The 18,687-nt window shown below is 40.1% G+C and overlaps 1 protein-coding gene across 10 annotated transcripts in view; it reads left to right on the top strand.

The window, feature by feature from the left end:
• The window catches only part of ARID1B (AT-rich interaction domain 1B), a 327,313-nt gene that overhangs the window by 304,120 nt on the left and 4,506 nt on the right, over positions 1-18,687 (top strand). For 6 of the 10 annotated variants that reach the window (XM_065057320.1, XM_065057323.1, XM_065057318.1 and 3 more), the window contains 7 exons: positions 6,880-7,018; positions 8,341-8,513; positions 10,162-10,309; positions 11,293-11,409; positions 12,932-13,028; positions 16,267-17,056; positions 17,907-18,037. In XM_065057320.1, the coding sequence (XP_064913392.1) occupies positions 6,880-7,018; positions 8,341-8,513; positions 10,162-10,309; positions 11,293-11,409; positions 12,932-13,028; positions 16,267-17,056; positions 17,907-18,037 (1,595 nt within the window). The remainder of the gene's footprint in view (positions 1-6,879; positions 7,019-8,340; positions 8,514-10,161; positions 10,310-11,292; positions 11,410-12,931; positions 13,029-16,266; positions 17,057-17,906; positions 18,038-18,687) is intronic. The other 4 variants (XM_065057325.1, XM_065057324.1, XM_065057317.1 and 1 more) reach the window with 1 other exon arrangement.

The following is an 18,687-nucleotide window of genomic DNA, read 5'->3' as shown; positions in this document are numbered from 1 at the left end:
GAGGTATAGATGCTGCAGAGAGTACAAGCCTGTTCTCTTTAATAGTCAGCTTTTTTTCTTGCTCCTTTTCCTTTACTATATACCAACATTAACATTTTAACTGCACAAAAGAAGTAGAGTTGTCGATGTACTTTAGATAATCTGTTACTCTTTGGCATTCAGAGGGCATGGGAGCCCAATACAACAAGAAACAGTCGCCTCCAAAGGTCCTTGCTTTCACCATTAGCCTCTGTTGTGCAGTTAGCTCAGTGTAGGCAGAGCCACTTTGATGCCAAATCCATTTGCAGAGAACTAGTTACAGTATTAGGGCTGAAGTTAGTTCTGGTAAGAAGGGGGGGGGGGGTTGTCTCAGAGGAAAGGGTGCTGTATTTTGTGCAGTTTTAACCAGCTGATGCTATGAAATCAGGGTCATGAGAGTTTAAAGATCAGCTCATCTTCATAGAACTTTTTAAACTAAATATTTCAATTGCTCAGAAGAATGTATAGCAAATATATATAAGAATATATAGAAACTGGCAGCCTTCTTGGTACAGAGAATTCAGTTCCTGTGTAGATGTAGTTCCCAGGTAGGTGTTATGCAAGTTGGGAGCATGCTGACACTCAGTTCAGAGCAAATCAGTTGCTGCAGATGTCCCTTATCCAAGGGATGATTATGTGGCTGCCTCACAGATGACCTTGGGAATGGAATCATAGAAGGAACACTGAAAAACCCACAAAATCTATGGGACTGCAAAGCAGTGATCTGGGTCCATGTGTTAGTCCATTTGCTTGTAGCACTGATGAGGGATTCTCCCATCACTTTTGGTTTTTACAATATCATTAATAAGGTAAATGGTATGTAAAGGAGTGAATTATTTAGTGCTATGTGCAGTGCAATTCAGAATATTGTCAGCAATTATAAAAAGCTGAAAAAGGAGGGTAGAGCAGCAAAGTGACAGGCTGGTTGGCTTTGTTCAGCAGAGGTTTGCACAGTAACCCAAGTGTTAGGGGTAGCATGACCTGCCTATTTTAATAAAATGTTCTGGCTTCATACTACTGTCAGAACCTCTTCCGTTCTTTCATAAAACTCGCAGGGACACGTGAGGGCCTGAGTGTGGTTTACTGTGGCTTGCACTGCTCTAAGGCTGTGTAAGTTGAAGATATGTTTGTGGTAGGCTGAGGCCTTTCTATCACAGCTTCAATCTGTCTGGGTCAGATAATGCCGTCAGCAGCAGATGCTTAATGGCAGACTAGCTATTAGAGGACCTCTGTTGGCCTTATGTCCTGGTTGTCGCATCTGTGCCAAGGTCCGTGTCAACTGTTGACTGATAGTTTGCTGCACAGAAAATCCCTTAGAAAGAGAGAAGAGTTGTAGGTCTTTGTAAGCATCTTTCTAGGACTCCAGTGCTTTCCAGAAGTGGGTACAAAGAGAAAGTGCTCTTCCTGTCATGTGTGTTTGATGGTTTTGACCAAGATATGCACTAATTATGTGGCAAGTTCTAAACTGACAATAATTCTGGGGGCCATTATGCTGAGCACTAACGGATACTGGAGAATAAATTTCAAAGAAGGAGTTATTTTCCACTAGTGTACTCTGGCACTGTAAATTCTGAGCTTCAGTATGCGGTTATGTATGCACAAGACTCAAAATTAGAGACTGAGTGGTTTATGCCACACTGAATGAACAGGATGGCCACGGTAGTAGAGCTGAGGATGCTCCTGAGTAACACTCAGCAGCTGGCCCTGATGTCAGCAGAGATTTCATTACAGCAGACCTGGAAAAACTGCGCCTGTGTTGGAAGGAGGGAACAGAGCATGACAAGAGTGTGTTCCCTGTGTTTCCTTGGCAGCAGAGAAACAAGGCTGGGGAGGGGGGTGGCAGGGAGGGCACAGGACACAGCACCACACAACATAGCCATTCAGTGAGCGCATCTGTAACCAAACCCATCCGTCTCTGCTGGCGGGTGGCTGGCTGAAGTGCTATTATTAGGAGGCAAGGTGATGTCATGGAGCGTGTCATGAGGCCAGCCAGGGAATCCCCAGGAAGATGGATGGCAAGGGGTCGGGAGGGGTGGATGGGGGGACAGACAGAGGTGCCTCCATGCTTGTGCCAGCACCCGCTTCGGGGGGGCCCTGCTGCAGCCACCGGCCCCCAGCCCAGCTTAACTGGGGCACTGGGTTCGTGCTGTGTAAATTATCTTCCCAGCGTGGCGGCTGGCTGTTCACTCTGAAGTATGTGAATGTACTTAACCTTCAGTAACCTTTCCATTGTTTACTTTAGAGTATACATTTGTAGCTTCTGGCAAAAGGTAGGGATATCCTAGAGAGCATGTCAGGCTTCCTATTAATGGAGTTTCAAGAGGTTGCATTCTTCTTTTCTTCTCTTTTTTTTTTTTTTTTTTCCTGAAGGGAAGAAAATGCTGGCTTGAGAAAGATTTGATTTTTTTTCTTTTTTTTTTTTTTTAACTGCATGTTTCTGTTCTGGTAAATAAAGAGTCTCTCCTGAAAACAGTACTTGCTGCCATGCAGGCTTTGCAAGGAAAAAGCCGTGCCGATGCTGTAATTCTATGCAGCCGAGAATAACACATGCCGTTGAGTGAACTGTGGAAGAGTTTGTGGGACCTCACCTCCTCACTAACAAAGATGTTCATTTTATTTCATTTTGGATGGATATTTTATTGTTAAAAGCATATTCTTCCAAATCTGTTAGGACACTTGAAAGACAAGTGTTACGTACATGTGGATGTGAGATGAAGAATTCAGTAGCTATGTACACACAAGTTTTTTCTTGGACATCTTCAAGTCTGCTGCAGAAACATGTAAGAAGAGATTACCCATTCTAAAAGAACATCGTCTTCCTTCTTAGGTTTTTTTTTTTAATACTGAAGCTTATGAAGCACTTTAAAAGATACAGTTTCTATTTTGGGATGTCCACAATCAAAATTAAACATCTACCATAATAAAAGCCCTGCAAGAATAGATGTAAAAATTTCAGAGAGCTGCTTAACAAATGTAAAATTTAAGGTAAAACATGCAAAAGGAATATAGCACTTTCTTACAGAGGAGAGGGTTGTTGTTATGTTCTTTAACTAGAAAATATTGCTAATAGCAATGTGTGTAAAACGTGTGAGAGAACATAACTAGTTTGCATTTAACATGTGTGCATGCAGGCACCTGTGTACATGCTATATCCAAAAATGGTTTGAAGTATATTACTTTGATGCAAAGTCAAGTGCTCAAAGGTTAGGAAATGTCAAAAGTGAGACATAATCTTTGCAACCTTGATTATGTTTCCTTGTGCAAATACACTTCAATGCACTCTTGATTATGTAGTCGCATTGACATTTTTTCCATGCAACGTCTGTGTCATTCATCACGCGGAACAAACAGTGCTCAGTTAGCGAGGAGTTACTCAGCATTTTGTGTTATCCTCACTTTCCAGTACACAGCTCTTACTTGTGCCATAGTTTTCAACCAGACTCAAACAGAAAGTTATAAATTTACTCCTTGGTTTTTCTCAACCTTGCTACAAGTGTATATGAGTCATATGATTCCCATTCTACAGAAGAGGAACTCGGAACATGAGTATCCACTAATTCTGGGTGCCGGTTTTCTAAGTTTTGCCATATATAGCCCTTTATATGATCTCATCTGTTGCCCTACATGTTCTGCACAGCTGGAAAACAGTGTCTCTAAACAGACTCTGATAAAAGGAACACACATCTAAGAACCTCCTGTGCAAAATTTAATTTCACATGCCCAGTGTTGGACTCTTCCCAGTACTGAATTCTTTGAATTACAGTGAGAGTCCTGCTCACCCGCAGCCTGAAATAAGTGCAAATAGGATCTTCAGAAAACCAAGCAGTGGATGTATAGCAAGTTAATAATCTCTACTTATCAGCAGGTATTTTTCACAAATTTATTTGACCAAATCAGAATAAACACTGGAACCACAAGAGTAGTTTCCCATCATAGGCACGTCCCCAACACTACCACCAAGTTTCAATGAAGGGACCGCTGGTGCTGTGTGTGAAAAAGGTGCCTAAATATATTCTTGGCTTGGAAGACTCACAGAAAAATATTTCTCTTTTGCGAACAACAGAAGAAGACTATATGTTTTCAAAGGCATATTCTTAAAAAAAAGCTGGCCAGTTACAGGTGCAAATTTCCAAATCAAAATTAGCTTGAGGGGAATATTTGTCAGGATGAGTTCCTGATGATAGGCTGAAGCTTGGCAAAGGTACTGAAAATCACATCATAGAAGAGAAAGTTAAGTTGCTTAAACAATTGTACCCGATCTACCAACAGTGAGCATTAAGAGTGCATACTTATTCCTTCTCAAGGAATGTGCTATTTACATTGAAGCTATTACTAGAAGATAGGTGAACTATTCAGTGGCCTGTGAGTGTATGCAGTTGCATTGTAGGTCATATCCACACTTGGGGTCTTCTTGGGAGCTGATGACCTAATCCAGAAATTGGAACACTTGCAGTTGTTCTTCTGTAGAAGTGGCCCTGACCCAGTGGATGTCAAGAGCACAGCATATTAACAAAGCAGTACCAGAAACTTGGCACTTCTCAGGATAGCATTTGCCTTCCATTTTTTCAGCTATTCATATGCAGTTGTTTAAAAAGAGGTGTGGGAAAAATAACCAACCCTATAATCACCATCTAGCAGATAGAAATTTGACTTGTAGCTCTCAATTAGATATCTCCTTTTTGCTTTTAAACCCTTCCTTATCCAAGAAGATTATATAAAACACATAGTTATTAATATTAAAGATTCTATACCCATGCAAGCTGATAGATACTGAAAAAATATTTTACTTATATTCTTTAGGTTTTCTTTAGTTATAAATTATGTTCTTGCTTAGGTAGGATAGGGAAGAACTTAATTGCTGCTTAGTAGCCCAAGATAAGAGAAATATGCAGGGTTAGGCAATATCGTGTTTTATAGTAAGTAAATGGGTACACCGAGATGTTTACTTACATGGTTCTAATATAACAAGATGGTATGTGACAATGTGTGGCTTAACTCAAAAATGCTTTCAAGTTTTTTAGAAGTAATCTGAAATTGTGTTTAAAGCTCAAGGGCAGGAGAATGATCCCGGCTCACTCGGGTCATATATACAAAGGGTTCACTTTATGTGAGCATGATGATTTTTTAATTATCATATGGATTTGTTTTATTATAGTGCTAAAGCCTTCAGTCAGCTGTAGCATTAGTTGTTGCAAATGTTGTTGTTACTGTATTAATGCAATCAGAGAGCTTTTCTTGAACTTTTTTTGAACCTCATTACTGTGTGAGCGTAATCCAAACATGCCTCAGAAAGCTGAGAACAAGAACACCATGGTCTACACAATGTGGATTTTACGTACGCACTTGCTACTGGGACTGATTTCCAGATAGTGGAACATGTGTTGCAGATATAAATGAAACACATATAAAAAAGGTGTTCTTTAGTTAAAAACAAGCTCTGCCTGTCAAGATGATGAGTGTTCTAGCATTCTGAGTCAATTATAAACTACTCTTTCATTCACATACAGAAGAAAAGCCCATACTGCTTGTTCCACTTTTCCCTCTAACAGTAATTTATAAAGTTTCGTTAATTGGTTGTTGAACATAGATAGTCAGGCACTATAAGATGCTTACATGACAGTTCATAAAAAAAAAAAAAGGACCTCTCAAGCCAAAGACATGTCTTTCTGAGTCTATTAGATTTATGAATTTTTCTGCTGGTAATTTTTTTTCCCAATTGCATCTGAAGATTAGAATTCTAGAAGTTCTGCTCAAGTACAATTTCTGCTGCAAGGCCGATCAGATCCTAGTCTTAGATGTTGTTACTAATTCCCACTTACCATCTTCTAAATCAGAAAACGACTATGCCAGATCTCTGGGGTTCGGGACTGTTTCTTCTCAGTAGTCGTATGAAAACAGTAAATTTGGTGTCTGCTTTAAAAGATTGGTCTGGATGTATTTTATCATTAGCTTATACGTTGTATTCATTTAATATCCTTATTACTGCTCAGTCTCACTGGAACAGAACAGTACACGCTTTTCTACACTTGGCATTTCAAGAATACAGCAATTTGCCATCATGGTGAAGGACAGTAGTGCTGGTGCTCTATCGTGTTCTGAGATCTCAACATAGAAGTTTCTGCAAATGAAATAGATGCTTTGCAGAATTGACCTGGTCTTGTTGCATGAGCTCTACAATGAACCTAACTCATTTTATTAGGACGTCCATTGCTGTTTTTACAATCGTATTAAGTGCATTAACTATAGCCTCCTGTTTGAATTCTGCTTTCAGTTATTGTTTTCTTCTTATCCCAGATTGCCTTTTACATTTCTTAAATACAACCTTTTCTCATGCTATCTCAAAGATGGCATGGGGCTGCAGTGTGCCACTAATCTTTTCCCATGTTTCACCATGGAAATGTCTGCCTTTTAGTGGTAAATTAAATTATGAATTTCTATTAATATAGGAGTTTAAATTTGTGAGGAAAAGCTTCTGGCTTAAATTTGCCTTATAAACGTATGTGTTGTGATAGTGATTATATGAAGAAGCTGTGCTGAAGAACAACCTTCATTTACTCTGCTGTAAACTATAGACAATTAACTTTGTATCTCTGACCTCTGATTTAAATGATCCTTCATCTAGGTGATTTCTATTAATGTTGCTTCAGGCAGCAGATTAAATTCATGGTTCTAGGAAAGATGATGGCTATTACTGCACAGCGTATCCTGATCTCCGAGGATTTTGAGGAAGTTGCAAAGTGCTGAGATGCATGATATAAGCAGACTTATGGGGGAAAGGACCAGTTTATCTCCTTGATGATTATTATTTCCACAGGAATTCAGCTGCTACCTTTTAATAGTTCTTTTTCTTTGATTTCCCAGCTAATTCTGGTTCCTTGCAAGGCCCACAGACTCCACAGTCTACTGGTAGTAATTCCATGACAGAAGTGCCAGGCGATTTGAAGCCCCCAACACCAGCATCAACACCTCATGGACAGATGACACCTATGCAGGGTGGCAGGTATGAAAAGGGCTTTGCTGCATTTGGCGGGGCTGTAGTTCTACAACAGTTTAAGCCAGTCTTTCCCTTTCCCAACTGCTCAGGCACTCATCTGATTCTGTGGTGAACCGGACAGAGCCTTAAAAGCAGCAGAAAATTATTTCTTTTTGGAGGGGAGGGAGGGAAAGAGAGGAAGGAGTGGGAGCCGTGTTAGCTCTCTCAGTACTAGAGAAGGATCAGACAAACACCAGTGCAAAGGGAGGCAGGCAAATAAGTGAACAGTGGGGAGCAAGGTGGAACTCAGCAGCACCAACTTAGAACCACAGCCTTCCTTTCCTTGCTTACCCTGTCCTCCTCTGGTGTACAGGTCCAGACATTCATGCTTAGGAGGGAGGAATGTGTGGTTTTAAGATGTTGCTTAAATTCAAATTATGAAAAGCATATATACTAACAGTGGTTGAGATAGCAGAGGATTCGACTGGATGGACCAAGAGGTCCCTTTCAGTTAAATGTCGTGGAAATCACATAGACTGGCTGAATCTGAAGTGGAGCCTTAACCCACTGAAGTCCAGAAAAAATGTTCTTAGTGACTTCAGCAGGCACATAGCTGAGCTCTGAACTACATACAGAATCACTCTAAACTTAACATACTTAGGTTCTTTTTTCTCCATCTGTAATACTGCAGAAAGGATAGCAAGAAGCTTTCATAATAATCTTTAATTCAGATTGACTTTTCTTTCACGATGTAAAAAAAATTCTTCTGCATTAAGGATAAATCCGATAGTTATCAGGGAAACTCCACTTTCAAAGCCAAATTTTTAGAGCTTTAGAATAAAGCTGGCTGCGACCATATAGGTTAGTGCGTCTCCATAACAGTAAATAGTGTTTGGGAGTTAAATCAAGTGTTGCTGTTTAGTCTTTCCTCTAGTAGGAGAGCAATGAGGTGCTTGGTAAATTTGAAAGGTAATAAATATGAAACTGATAAAAACTAATACTCTTGTGACAAAGCATATAATTAAGTTGTGGAGCTCACTGCCTTAGGGTAGTGCGGCAAACAGTGAAATTTCAGAAAGGCTTAGACTTTTGTGTAATAAGAACATGTACAGCTGAATTAGATTTAAACCCATGATCTTTAAGGTAAGTAGTCAGATAAGCTTGGGGAAAAAATGGGAACATTTTCTTAATGATTGTCCATTGTGAAAGTGTTTTGCATCTTCCTCGGATATATCCTGCACTGATCACTGCCACAGCATCACAGGCTGGGTGTGTTATAGTCCAGTCTTTCTTTCACTGTTCTTATGAATACGGGGTGATGTTAATGGCTCCTTTTTCTCATCTGCTAGAAACAGTGCAGTTAGTGTGCACGATCCCTTTTCTGATGTAAGTGATTCAGCGTTCCCGAAGCGAAACTCTGTGACGCCAAATGCACCATACCAGCAGGGAATAAACATGCCAGATATGATGGGAAGGATGCCATATGAGCCGAATAAAGATCCTTTCGGTGGAATGAGAAAAGGTATTTTCTTTGTGGGAACTTAAGTATTCTTCCCTACTTCTGTGTAATCAAGATGTTCTAGTCTTCACAATGAGCTTTTTTACTTTGCTGGTTTTGCTATTGCTTAAATGGTATCCTTATAGCAAAAGAAGAGGTACAATGCAGTTGTGTTTCGTTCTGGTCTGGTCATATTTTCCTCTCTTAGAGTCATACTGTTTATTTTAGACTTAACAGAATCCTAAAAATGCATGTGGGAATACATTTCAGGAAATGGCATAAATTCATAGGGTTAGATTTTGTGCAATGCCGTATGTTTCTTGAGGGTGATTAGCTATTCTGCAAAGGAGATGATGGACTTCAGTGTTAAAATGTGAAATGGTGAAGCAACGTGCCTGGTTGTACTAGGGCTGAACTGGGAATTCACTGTGTGGAACTGAGCAAGTCTCCTAGTGCTTTCTCAGTTTACATATTTTTCAGAATAGGGAAGCTGATTTTTTTTCTCACTTGGACAGCCTCTGTCAAAAGGTGATAAACACACTCAAAGTTTGCTTATTTTTAGAAAGCAAAAGTTAAAATTAATGTCAAACCCGACTCTTGTCCTTTGGGGCACTTAACCTACAGATGGTTTTGTGAATATTGTAAAATGTGCCTAAAATTAATCAACCTTGCATGCCTCATATATAGGAAAGTGGGATGAAAGGACACAAGCAGGGCTCACAATGGCTGCAAAGAAGGACAGTAGATGGAGGAGATGAAATTAAGGAAGTGGAAACTGAAAGGGAGCAATAGGGAGAAATGGGAAGAAGAGGTCCAGAGATAAGGGGAAGAGAGATATGTGATGAAGTGGGGAGGTGCTTTAAAAGAGATAGTTATTCTGATGTTATTTTTTTTTAAAACCTTCCGTTTAAATCCTTTTGCTTAGACTAGGGACACTAGCATAACACAGTTGGAGGAAGGGTAGGTTTTATATCCATGAAAGACTAAGTGGGTTTATTGCACTTTGTCATACATTTCACATTCATCCTGTTGAAACAGAAATATCTCTTTTCAGTATCTGCTATGAGGGACTAAAGGGTAGAGTCTCTTCCTCTATCTGTTTGGGGATTTATATCCGATATAGTGGTCAATGTGCCTTTTCTTGGGCTTGTAGAATATGCCCATCCTGCTCAAGAAGCTACAATAGGATAAAGTAACCTTTCCATAACTATATTATGGTATATATGTGTGTATGAGAGCTTTATGGGAAAAAGAAGAGAGTGATTCTTACAACTTTGTAATCCAAACTGGGGAATTTGCTTTCATCTGTTTTGTAAGGTTTATGTTTGCAGTTTGTGTTTGTGTTCATATTTAGCATTGTTTGGGGTGAAAAGAATGAGTTCATGTTCAGCTATGGAGATCACAGGGAAGAAGCTGCCTGGTGCCTGATGAGCTTAGTTTCATAGGATGAGATTGCTTTACTCTCTTGCAGTTCCTTAATATTATAACGATCATATTATAACTAATGGTCCTACTTCATGTGTTCTCATCAGACCCTGGAGAGCTTGTCAGACACCAGCTAATTCTCCTTGGCAGTATTAGGGGTCTGAACATTATTTTAAAATACATCATTTAATGGAAAGATGTCTTCAAACACCCAGAATAATATATTTAATTTCCGTTACTCACGCAGTGCCTGGAAGCAATGAGCCTTTCATGACCCCTGGACAAATGCCTAACAGTGGAATACAAGATATGTACAACCAGAGTCCATCTGGAGCCATGTCCAACATGAGCATGAGCCAGCGACAGCAGTTCTCTTATGGAGGCTATGACAGGAGGTGAGTCAATCTCCAAGAAAAAGCAATGCCCATTAGTGAAAATGATCCTCTCTTTCCTCATTTCATTTTCACGTCGGACCTTGCAGAGAACATAGCAGCCTGTATTTCCTACAGCATCCTACTAAATCACTGGGAGTCAAACCACTGCTAATGACCGAGTCTAGCTGTTCACACAAATTAATAAGGAGGAATTGTCACACCTTAGAAGTTGCTCAAGCTGCAGCAGATCAGCACGTGGGTGTGTTTGACAGCTGCCTTCAGCTGGCAGCTGGGCTGGGCTGTGATGGCCTAAAGTAGCACTTGAGTTAGTCTGCTGACCATGTTTTCACCTAAACAGTTGTTGGTGAGAGTTTTATGAAAAACACAATGCACAGCCCAAACATGTCTAGTTTGTGGTATGTTGGTGAACTGCCTTTGGAGAGTCTGGCGTCTGTTTTCTGAGTTGTAGGGGCACCAGTCTTGCAGTGTGTCCATCAGGACCCTCATAAGTTTGTCTTTCAGTAAAGTACGCAAAATAAATTTGATCTTCTTTTGTTTATCCCAGGAAAGGCTTTGGAAAAAAAATCTGTAAAATCACTGATGTCTAAGCACTGGTATAGCAAGCAGAGTGATTTGGAAATGTTTGTATTATATTTAGGTTTTGCAGTTCTGGCTGTATTCCTACTTTTACTTTCATTAGGCTGTGTAGTTTAGATTCACTTTTTGTTTCCTGGTGGTAGCCAAAGTGGTGCAGTGTGAGTCTGCTAAGTGTACCAGCAGAGTAGTTTTTAGTTAGTAGTTTGAAGTAGTAGATGTGTAGAGAAACACAAGTGTAATCATGTTGTTCAACAGGTCACATTGCTGGGGACTCAGTGAGAGTGAGGGTTCCACTGGAAGGTGATAAGTTGAGAGAATGTTTTCTTTAAGGGGTGTGTTTTATTTTACTGGCAATTTTGTAGAATAAGTGCTTTTTACAGAATGAGGTTTCCTTTGTCATTTTTTAGGTCGGATCATGGGCTGGGTCCTGAAGGCAGTATGGGACCACCTGGTCAAAGCAACATGGTGCCTTCAAACAGTGACCCAAGCATGTACTCTCCTAATCGTTACCCTGGCCAGCAAAGGTGAACACTGATTTCTCTGTTCGTAATATCTGCAATAACCAGCTAATGAGTGCCAGCAGCCTCTGTGAGGGCACATAGACAGAATATGTGGCTTCTTGGTGTATTATTTCTCTTTTGCCTGTTCTTATTTAGGCTTTTACTGTTGGTTCAGTTTCGGGGGGGTGGGGCAGAGACTTGGATGAATCAGTTGACTCTTTGTAGCCAGAGACTCACAGGTGTTAGACGAGGAGTATACATCCTTCCTTGAGTATCTCCTTGCCAACACTGAACTACAACATATTGTACAGGCCTAAGTTCTCCAGAGCAGCATTAAATGACACCACTTCTGAAACTTCCACCACTTCACCTGGCTTGTGGTTATCCTGTGGCTAACCAATTTAACATTTAGAAGGTGTTCCCTTATGTATGACATACATGTAGCTTTGTTGAGTTTTATCTTATTGCATGTACCATCTTGGACACCTATAGACAATTTCCATCAGCTATATTGTTCTTTTAACTGGCATTAGGTAATTTCTCTCCATCCACATAATAATTCTAGGAGATACTGAACAGCTATTCCTTTCACTCTGGTCATCTCTCAAATAATGTGAGTTTTCTATGCTTTTGGGAAAAGTAGGTCCGATTAGTTCTTTTAACGTGTCAGGTTCCCCAGTCCTCTGTTTCTCTGACTCTCCCTGATACATTACTTCCATAATTGTACTCGAACAGTAGGTGTGTTCTCACTGATAGTGTACAGAGAGGAATTACTGACATATTGGTCTGTGGTGGAGTGTTATTTTTCAATGTTAATACTTTCCAAGTACTTCATTTCAGCAACCTAAATTTCATTCAGATATGCTAAAAATATTGCAGTTGCACTGTGGTGCTCCTCAGAGGTCTTAATGGCCACAGGTAAGTTTCCAAGTGCAATGCAACTCTGCCTCTTACATGTATGCTTCATTATGGAGCTTTAATTAAAAATTACTTGAACATTAGCAAAATTATGAGTACTGTTTTTACTCAATAATGATGTATTTAGATGCTGCAAATTGTCGTGAAATTTATACTCTTTTTTTTCACTGTCATCAGACTGAAATCACAGTTTCACTTGAAAAGAGCAGTTAACTGTTGATTATATTCTTAAATAATCCAGAAAGTGTCTTGCTTGGAGACTGACTTGTTAAAAAATGAGAATTATGACTTGGAACCCTTGAGCTGTACATCAGATACTTTTCCACTTTAGATGGGTTCCTATCACCTGCAGCTGCCTTCCTTACTTGTTTCCATTCCTGACTGGTACCTCTAAATCTCTCTGTTACATCTTCACTGCTCCTCCTTTCTTCTGTCTGCTTTTATCTCCTTCCTTCCACTACCAGCTCCAGCAGAGCTTAGTACATAAGGCTCAGGACCATACCACACTGTACCTTCACCTTGTTTCCAAATGGCAAATATCTTCAAGACGCAAGATCATCGGAGTACTTTTCCTGGTGGCTTAGAAATTCCAGCAGCTCTAAGTGTTGATTTGAATGCTTCATTTTAGGCATGAACCGTATGGGCAGCAGTATCCAGGACAAGGACCTCCCTCAGGACAGCCACCATATGGAGGACATCAGCCTGGAATGTATCCACAGCAGCAGGTAGAAAAGGGGAAAACAGCTATATTCATAACATTTGTTTAATAAATGTCACCCCTAAATTCTGTATACATTCAAAAATTTGTTTATACAATGTATGTCTTTTGGCACAGAGGTGGCCTGTAGTTCTGGTCAAAATCACAGCCCATATGGATAAGCAGTGTATGTGCGGCTATAGGAAAATGTGTTCATTACACTGGAAGAGTGTAAATTTTAACAGATGTTCTGTGGCTTTGGATGTGTATCAAGAGATTGTCCCAAGTTAATAACCAGCAGACTGGGAAAGCATAATTTGTATGCTAGTAAAGTGATGGTGCCTCAATTCCAGAAATGAACAGGAAAGCTGCTTGCCTGGCAGGTTGAAGGGCCTTAACTTAATGTCATGCAGCCAAGTGAACCCAACAGAAAACTGGAACAAAGTAAAATGTGCAGCACTCTCAATTATTTAGAATGCTGTCACGGGTCTTAGGAGATACCTATCTTTAATATAGATCAGATGGCATATTCCCCACATTATCTCTAGTAACAGTATAGTACAAATACATGAGAGAGAACATCGTTAGTGTGAAAAATAGTTTAAATATGTGTAGTTCCAGTCTCCCTAACTTTGTAATAATTTTGACAATACAAATCATATTCATTAATAAGATTTTTTTTGTTGTTACATGCATCTTTAATACCTTGTGGGCAAAATCCTATCTTATAAGTCAATAGCAGAACTCCACTGACTTCAGAAGGATCAGCGTTTCGTCCTGTGTGTTTCTAATTCATTTCTAGTCATACAATAATCGAAGTTAGCTTCCAAAATAGAAAGTACTTCCTTATAATATAAAAATAAAAATTTAAGCTAGCTTTCAGCCAATTTCAGATAGTCCTTTTCAGTTTGTGATATAGTTTTACTAGGAAATTTGGAGGGAGAAAAACCTAAAAGAGGGGATTTTAGGTTGCAGTATACTGAAAATGTATATAAATTTCGATTTCAGAATTTCTTGCTTATCTCTTTGGTTCATAACATCTCTCTAACATACCATAATCAAAAAAACTGTTTTGTTGTTCTTTATGGTGAGCATATGCTAGCAGACTAGGTGATTTAGTGGGGAAATAGCCAAGATATATTGCAGAACAGTTTATAATATTCCATGCTAACGTATGCAGAGAATATATTAACTACATGTTCATTTAAGCAAGGAGACAGCTAGAATTTGTAAAATTGTATTTGGCCCTGTCCTTAGTGCTGTTTATATGCTTTGCACAATGACTCTTGAATCTAAAATGCATTAATGCAAAAAAGCAGTGAAGAGTGAAAGGCAAGGAGGCTGGCTGACCTCAGCCTCTCCCTCCCATTCCCATAGGATTCCACTTCTTCATTTAGCTAGAGATTAGGTTGCCACTAGCTTATTTTTCAGTTTTCTAAATCTCACTCCACAGTGGTACGGGAAGAATGTGAAAAAAGACCCTTTCGAAGCTCTATTTACAACCTGAAGGCCAGGGAATGACCTGGGAAGGAGGTGCTTGGAGCCTGAACTCCTGGGGCTAATGAAGCACTTGAGCTAGGTTTTTCAATTCCTGTACGAATGCTTGTACCCTGAGAGCTATTACACAGCAGGTGACCTGTGTTGGTGTCTTTTTGTCCTCTGTGAGGGCTCAGAATTCCACATCCCCGGTGAAGAGAGACACATTGTGCAGCCTTAGTCTCCTGCCAAACCTTTACGCAGGAGAAGGAGTTCAGGTGCATCACTGTCCTCGGCCCTGCTTGCCATTAGGCCTGTTGCCACTATGAATACAAGGGCATGGAACTGCTTTTATGAAGGCACATGCTTCATTCCCAAGGGTCTTACTTCAAGCGCTCTGAGTCGCTGTGGCAAAACAAACACCGGTTTTTTAGGTGTGGCAACTACCAAGTCAGTTCTTGATGTATAAATTGGCCCCAGGGGTGGAATTTACTACAGCAAGTAGTTTATGTAAGGCTGAATATAGGTATTTCTCAGATCACCAGACAGCTCTATAACAAGTTTTTTAAAAAACTACTTTTATGCAATGCAGTAGTTGTGGTTTTATGTGCACCAAAGTTGGAAGATGATTTTATGAATCCCAGAGCTGTTTTAACTGACGGGCATTGAATACATACAGAATTTTATCTGATCTTAACTCTAGTACCTTAGTATACATTGTGCAATGTGACTGAGCTACAGTTTCCGGGGGAGCCATAACTTTGAATTTGCCATAGATCATATATTCAAAAATCACCCATTTAATTCACATTTTTTGCTTCAGAGCACTCAGTGTGGTTTGAACTGTGGAGCAAACTCCCACAGGAACTAAGGACCACTGCAAACCTTACCACCTTCCCCTTAAACTGCAACATCTTTTTTTGTTCTGCCATCTTAAACGTAAATACACACAAGCTTGTATGATTTAAAAACACCTCAGCTCTGCCCAAGGCAAAACATCTTTCCTCACACAGTATTCCCCACTTGAGAGGGTGAGAAGCAAAGGGGGAGTAAACCATAGGTGGCAGTTACATTGCTGAATTAATTCCTGATCAGCAGGGTAAGAACCTGCATAAACTAAACCAGAATGTTTGGACGTAACCGTTTGCTGTAATAATCTCACAGTAAATTAAATGTGATTAAAATTATTTGGGAAGAAGGACAGTTGCCAAACAGGACAATGTTCCTGGGAATCACACAGAGTAGCAAATGCAGCAGATGTTTTCTCCTACTGATAAATTTGCTGTGTGTAGCCTATGCCCTGTCGTAAGATCCAGTGTTTCAGACATGCATGCTTGCAGCATGTCTTGTAATTTTAAGATTTTATTCAGCGCTTGTCTCTTGAGAAGATTCACTGAGCAGTTTTTTTTTAAGATTTTTCTTCTTAGTAGACTAAGCATAAAAAATAAGTGAAAATATTGTAGTTGGTGAGGACCATTGCCTTTTCATGCATCTCTGAAATGACCAGTGGAATTTAATCTGACAGATAGTAAAGGGAAAAAATGAGACTAAGCACAAGAAAATTTAGCCCAAGGATAAGTTTCCTTTTAGTATTAAAAGCACAGCAAAACAGAGGCTTAAAAAGAAAGCCCTGGATCAAGCATAACCGTAGCACTGCATGCCTGACTTTGGAATCAGCATGATTCCTCTAGATCTAAGCACCTTCACCTTTTTAAATGAGGTTTCATCCAAGATGTTTGTATTGTGTATGGTGTAAAAGTGACACATTTTCTTTCCAAATTTTTTTTCAGAACTATAAGCGACACATGGATGGCATGTATGGGCCTCCAGCCAAACGCCATGAAGGGGATATGTATAACATGCAGTATGGCAACCAGCAACAGGAAATGTATAACCAGTACAGCAACGCATACACGGGGCCTGACAGGAGGCCCATGCAGGGGCAGTATCCGTATCCATATAACAGGGAGAGGATGCAGGGCCCAGGACAAATGCAGCAGCATGGAATACCTCCCCAGATGATTGGTGGCCCCATGCAGTCATCATCCTCCAGTGAAGGACCTCAGCAGAACATGTGGCCAACACGAAATGATATGCCTTACCCTTACCAGAATAGGCAAGGTCCAGGAGGCCCTGCACAGGCCCCACCATATCCAGGGATGAATCGCACTGACGATATGATGGTACCTGACCAGAGGATAAACCATGAGAGTCAGTGGCCTTCTCATGTCAACCAGCGTCAGCCTTCTTATATGTCATCCTCAGCCTCCATGCAGCCTATCACTAGACCTCCTCAGTCATCCTACCAGACACCACCCTCTATGCCAAACCACATCTCTAGAGCTCCAAGTCCAGCATCCTTCCAGCGCTCTTTGGAAAACCGTATGTCTCCAAGCAAGTCTCCTTTCCTACCCTCCATGAAGATGCAGAAGGTTATACCCACAGTTCCAGTGTCACAGGTCACAGGACCTCCACCTCAACCACCACCAATAAGGCGAGAAATTACTTTCCCCCCAGGCTCTGTAGAAGCATCCCAACCAGTCTTAAAACCAAGACGAAAGATTACCTCAAAAGATATTGGTAAGCATCAAAGCAAAAACCAAATACCAAAATAGACTGGGAGAAAGGGACTTCGATTTTCTTCTGCATTTCAAGACTATTTTGAGAAAGAGTTAGCTTTGGTAACTGTAATGTGATTGCCTTCAATAAAAATGTAATAACATATGCAACAGTGAGGATGATAGGTAGAACTCATCCCAGACAATCTGTCATGAAATGAAAGTAATATTTTACATGGAGACCTGAGGACTCTAGAAATGCATTAAAAATGAAGTTTGTCTCAGATTTCCAAGTGATCTGTGTTGAAAGGCCCTTCAGAATGTCTGTTAGATCACCAGTGCAGCATGTAGCTGAGCAAAGCTTTCTGTGTTCTTGTTCCATGGAAGCTCATGCACTTCTGCCTTCTATAGTCTCTGCCTCTCTTGAATGGCCTATTTATTCATTCCAAATTACTAGTCATGTTTGTTTCTCCCCCTGTTCTTTCCCAAGCATCTTCTTATCTTGAATTCCTGTTGCATTTCATACATTCCAGCTCTTATACTTCAAGTTCCCACACTCCTGACAGAGTATTCTACCTTTATTTACTGATTATATGGTTTAGTCAACTTCTCTTAAGTTCATAAAATTATTTTGGCTTCAGCAAAGACAGGAAGAATGGCCCTCTTAGGATATTCTGCAGTATTAAGGCTGAGCAGTTACAGAGAAATTGAACAGGACTAAGTGGTGAAACCAGGGTCTTGAGCGGTGTTTCGGTAACTATTTCATTTAAATTCTGCATCCTCAAAATGTCGTCATTTGATCTTTCAGAACTCATTAACGGTCTCCGAGGATGCACTAATGCTGTTGTATTTCTCCTCCTTTCTTTCTCCAGTAACTCCTGAAGCCTGGAGAGTGATGATGTCTCTTAAATCTGGTCTTTTGGCTGAAAGTACCTGGGCGCTAGACACTATTAATATTCTTCTGTATGATGACAGCACTGTTGCTACTTTCAACCTATCTCAGGTAGGTGGGAAAGCAGTATATTTCTCAACTTTCCAAGAAAAGAAAAATGAAGTAAGATACATAGACACAAGGGCTGAAGTCCTTTAAAATTGGTTGTAATTAACATAGATTTGAATATTGCAAAACTTCCCTTTTTATGGTTGGTAACAGTGAACAACAAGAGAGAGCTTTAGAGTGAATAAGGGAAATAACGAGCCTGAAAGAAGAGTGTCTCTTGTAAGAAGGAGCATGTAGGAGCATGTACAGGAGACTGATGTGTACTGACAGGAGACTAATGTGTAAATTCACACTCATGATAGTACAAGGACCATCCTAGGAAACAGTGATATGTTAAATCCTAGGAAACAGTGATATGTTAGTAATCTTGCTTAACTTGCATTTCCATAAAAGGCTTTGCAGAACTCTATTGATTTGAGGCTGTCTTTTGGTGACTGTCTTATTCAGTGGTTCCATACTAGGCTGTGGAATTTTTTTAATTACTTATTTTCTGTTTGGTTTCTTCTTCCAGTAAATTAAGTCTGCACAGAAATACCACATTGACAAATTAAAAGCTGAAAGTCACTGTCTGTCCACAGGATGCAAGTAACACAGGATTTAACAGTGTATGCTTTTGCCTCACTACCTCCCAGCATTTTTCAGCCCTGCTGTAA

This window comes from Columba livia, chromosome 3, assembly GCF_036013475.1.
Source record: "Columba livia isolate bColLiv1 breed racing homer chromosome 3, bColLiv1.pat.W.v2, whole genome shotgun sequence".
In the NCBI taxonomy this organism is placed as follows: domain Eukaryota; kingdom Metazoa; phylum Chordata; class Aves; order Columbiformes; family Columbidae; genus Columba; species Columba livia.
This window is presented reverse-complemented; position numbering and strand designations above follow the sequence as displayed.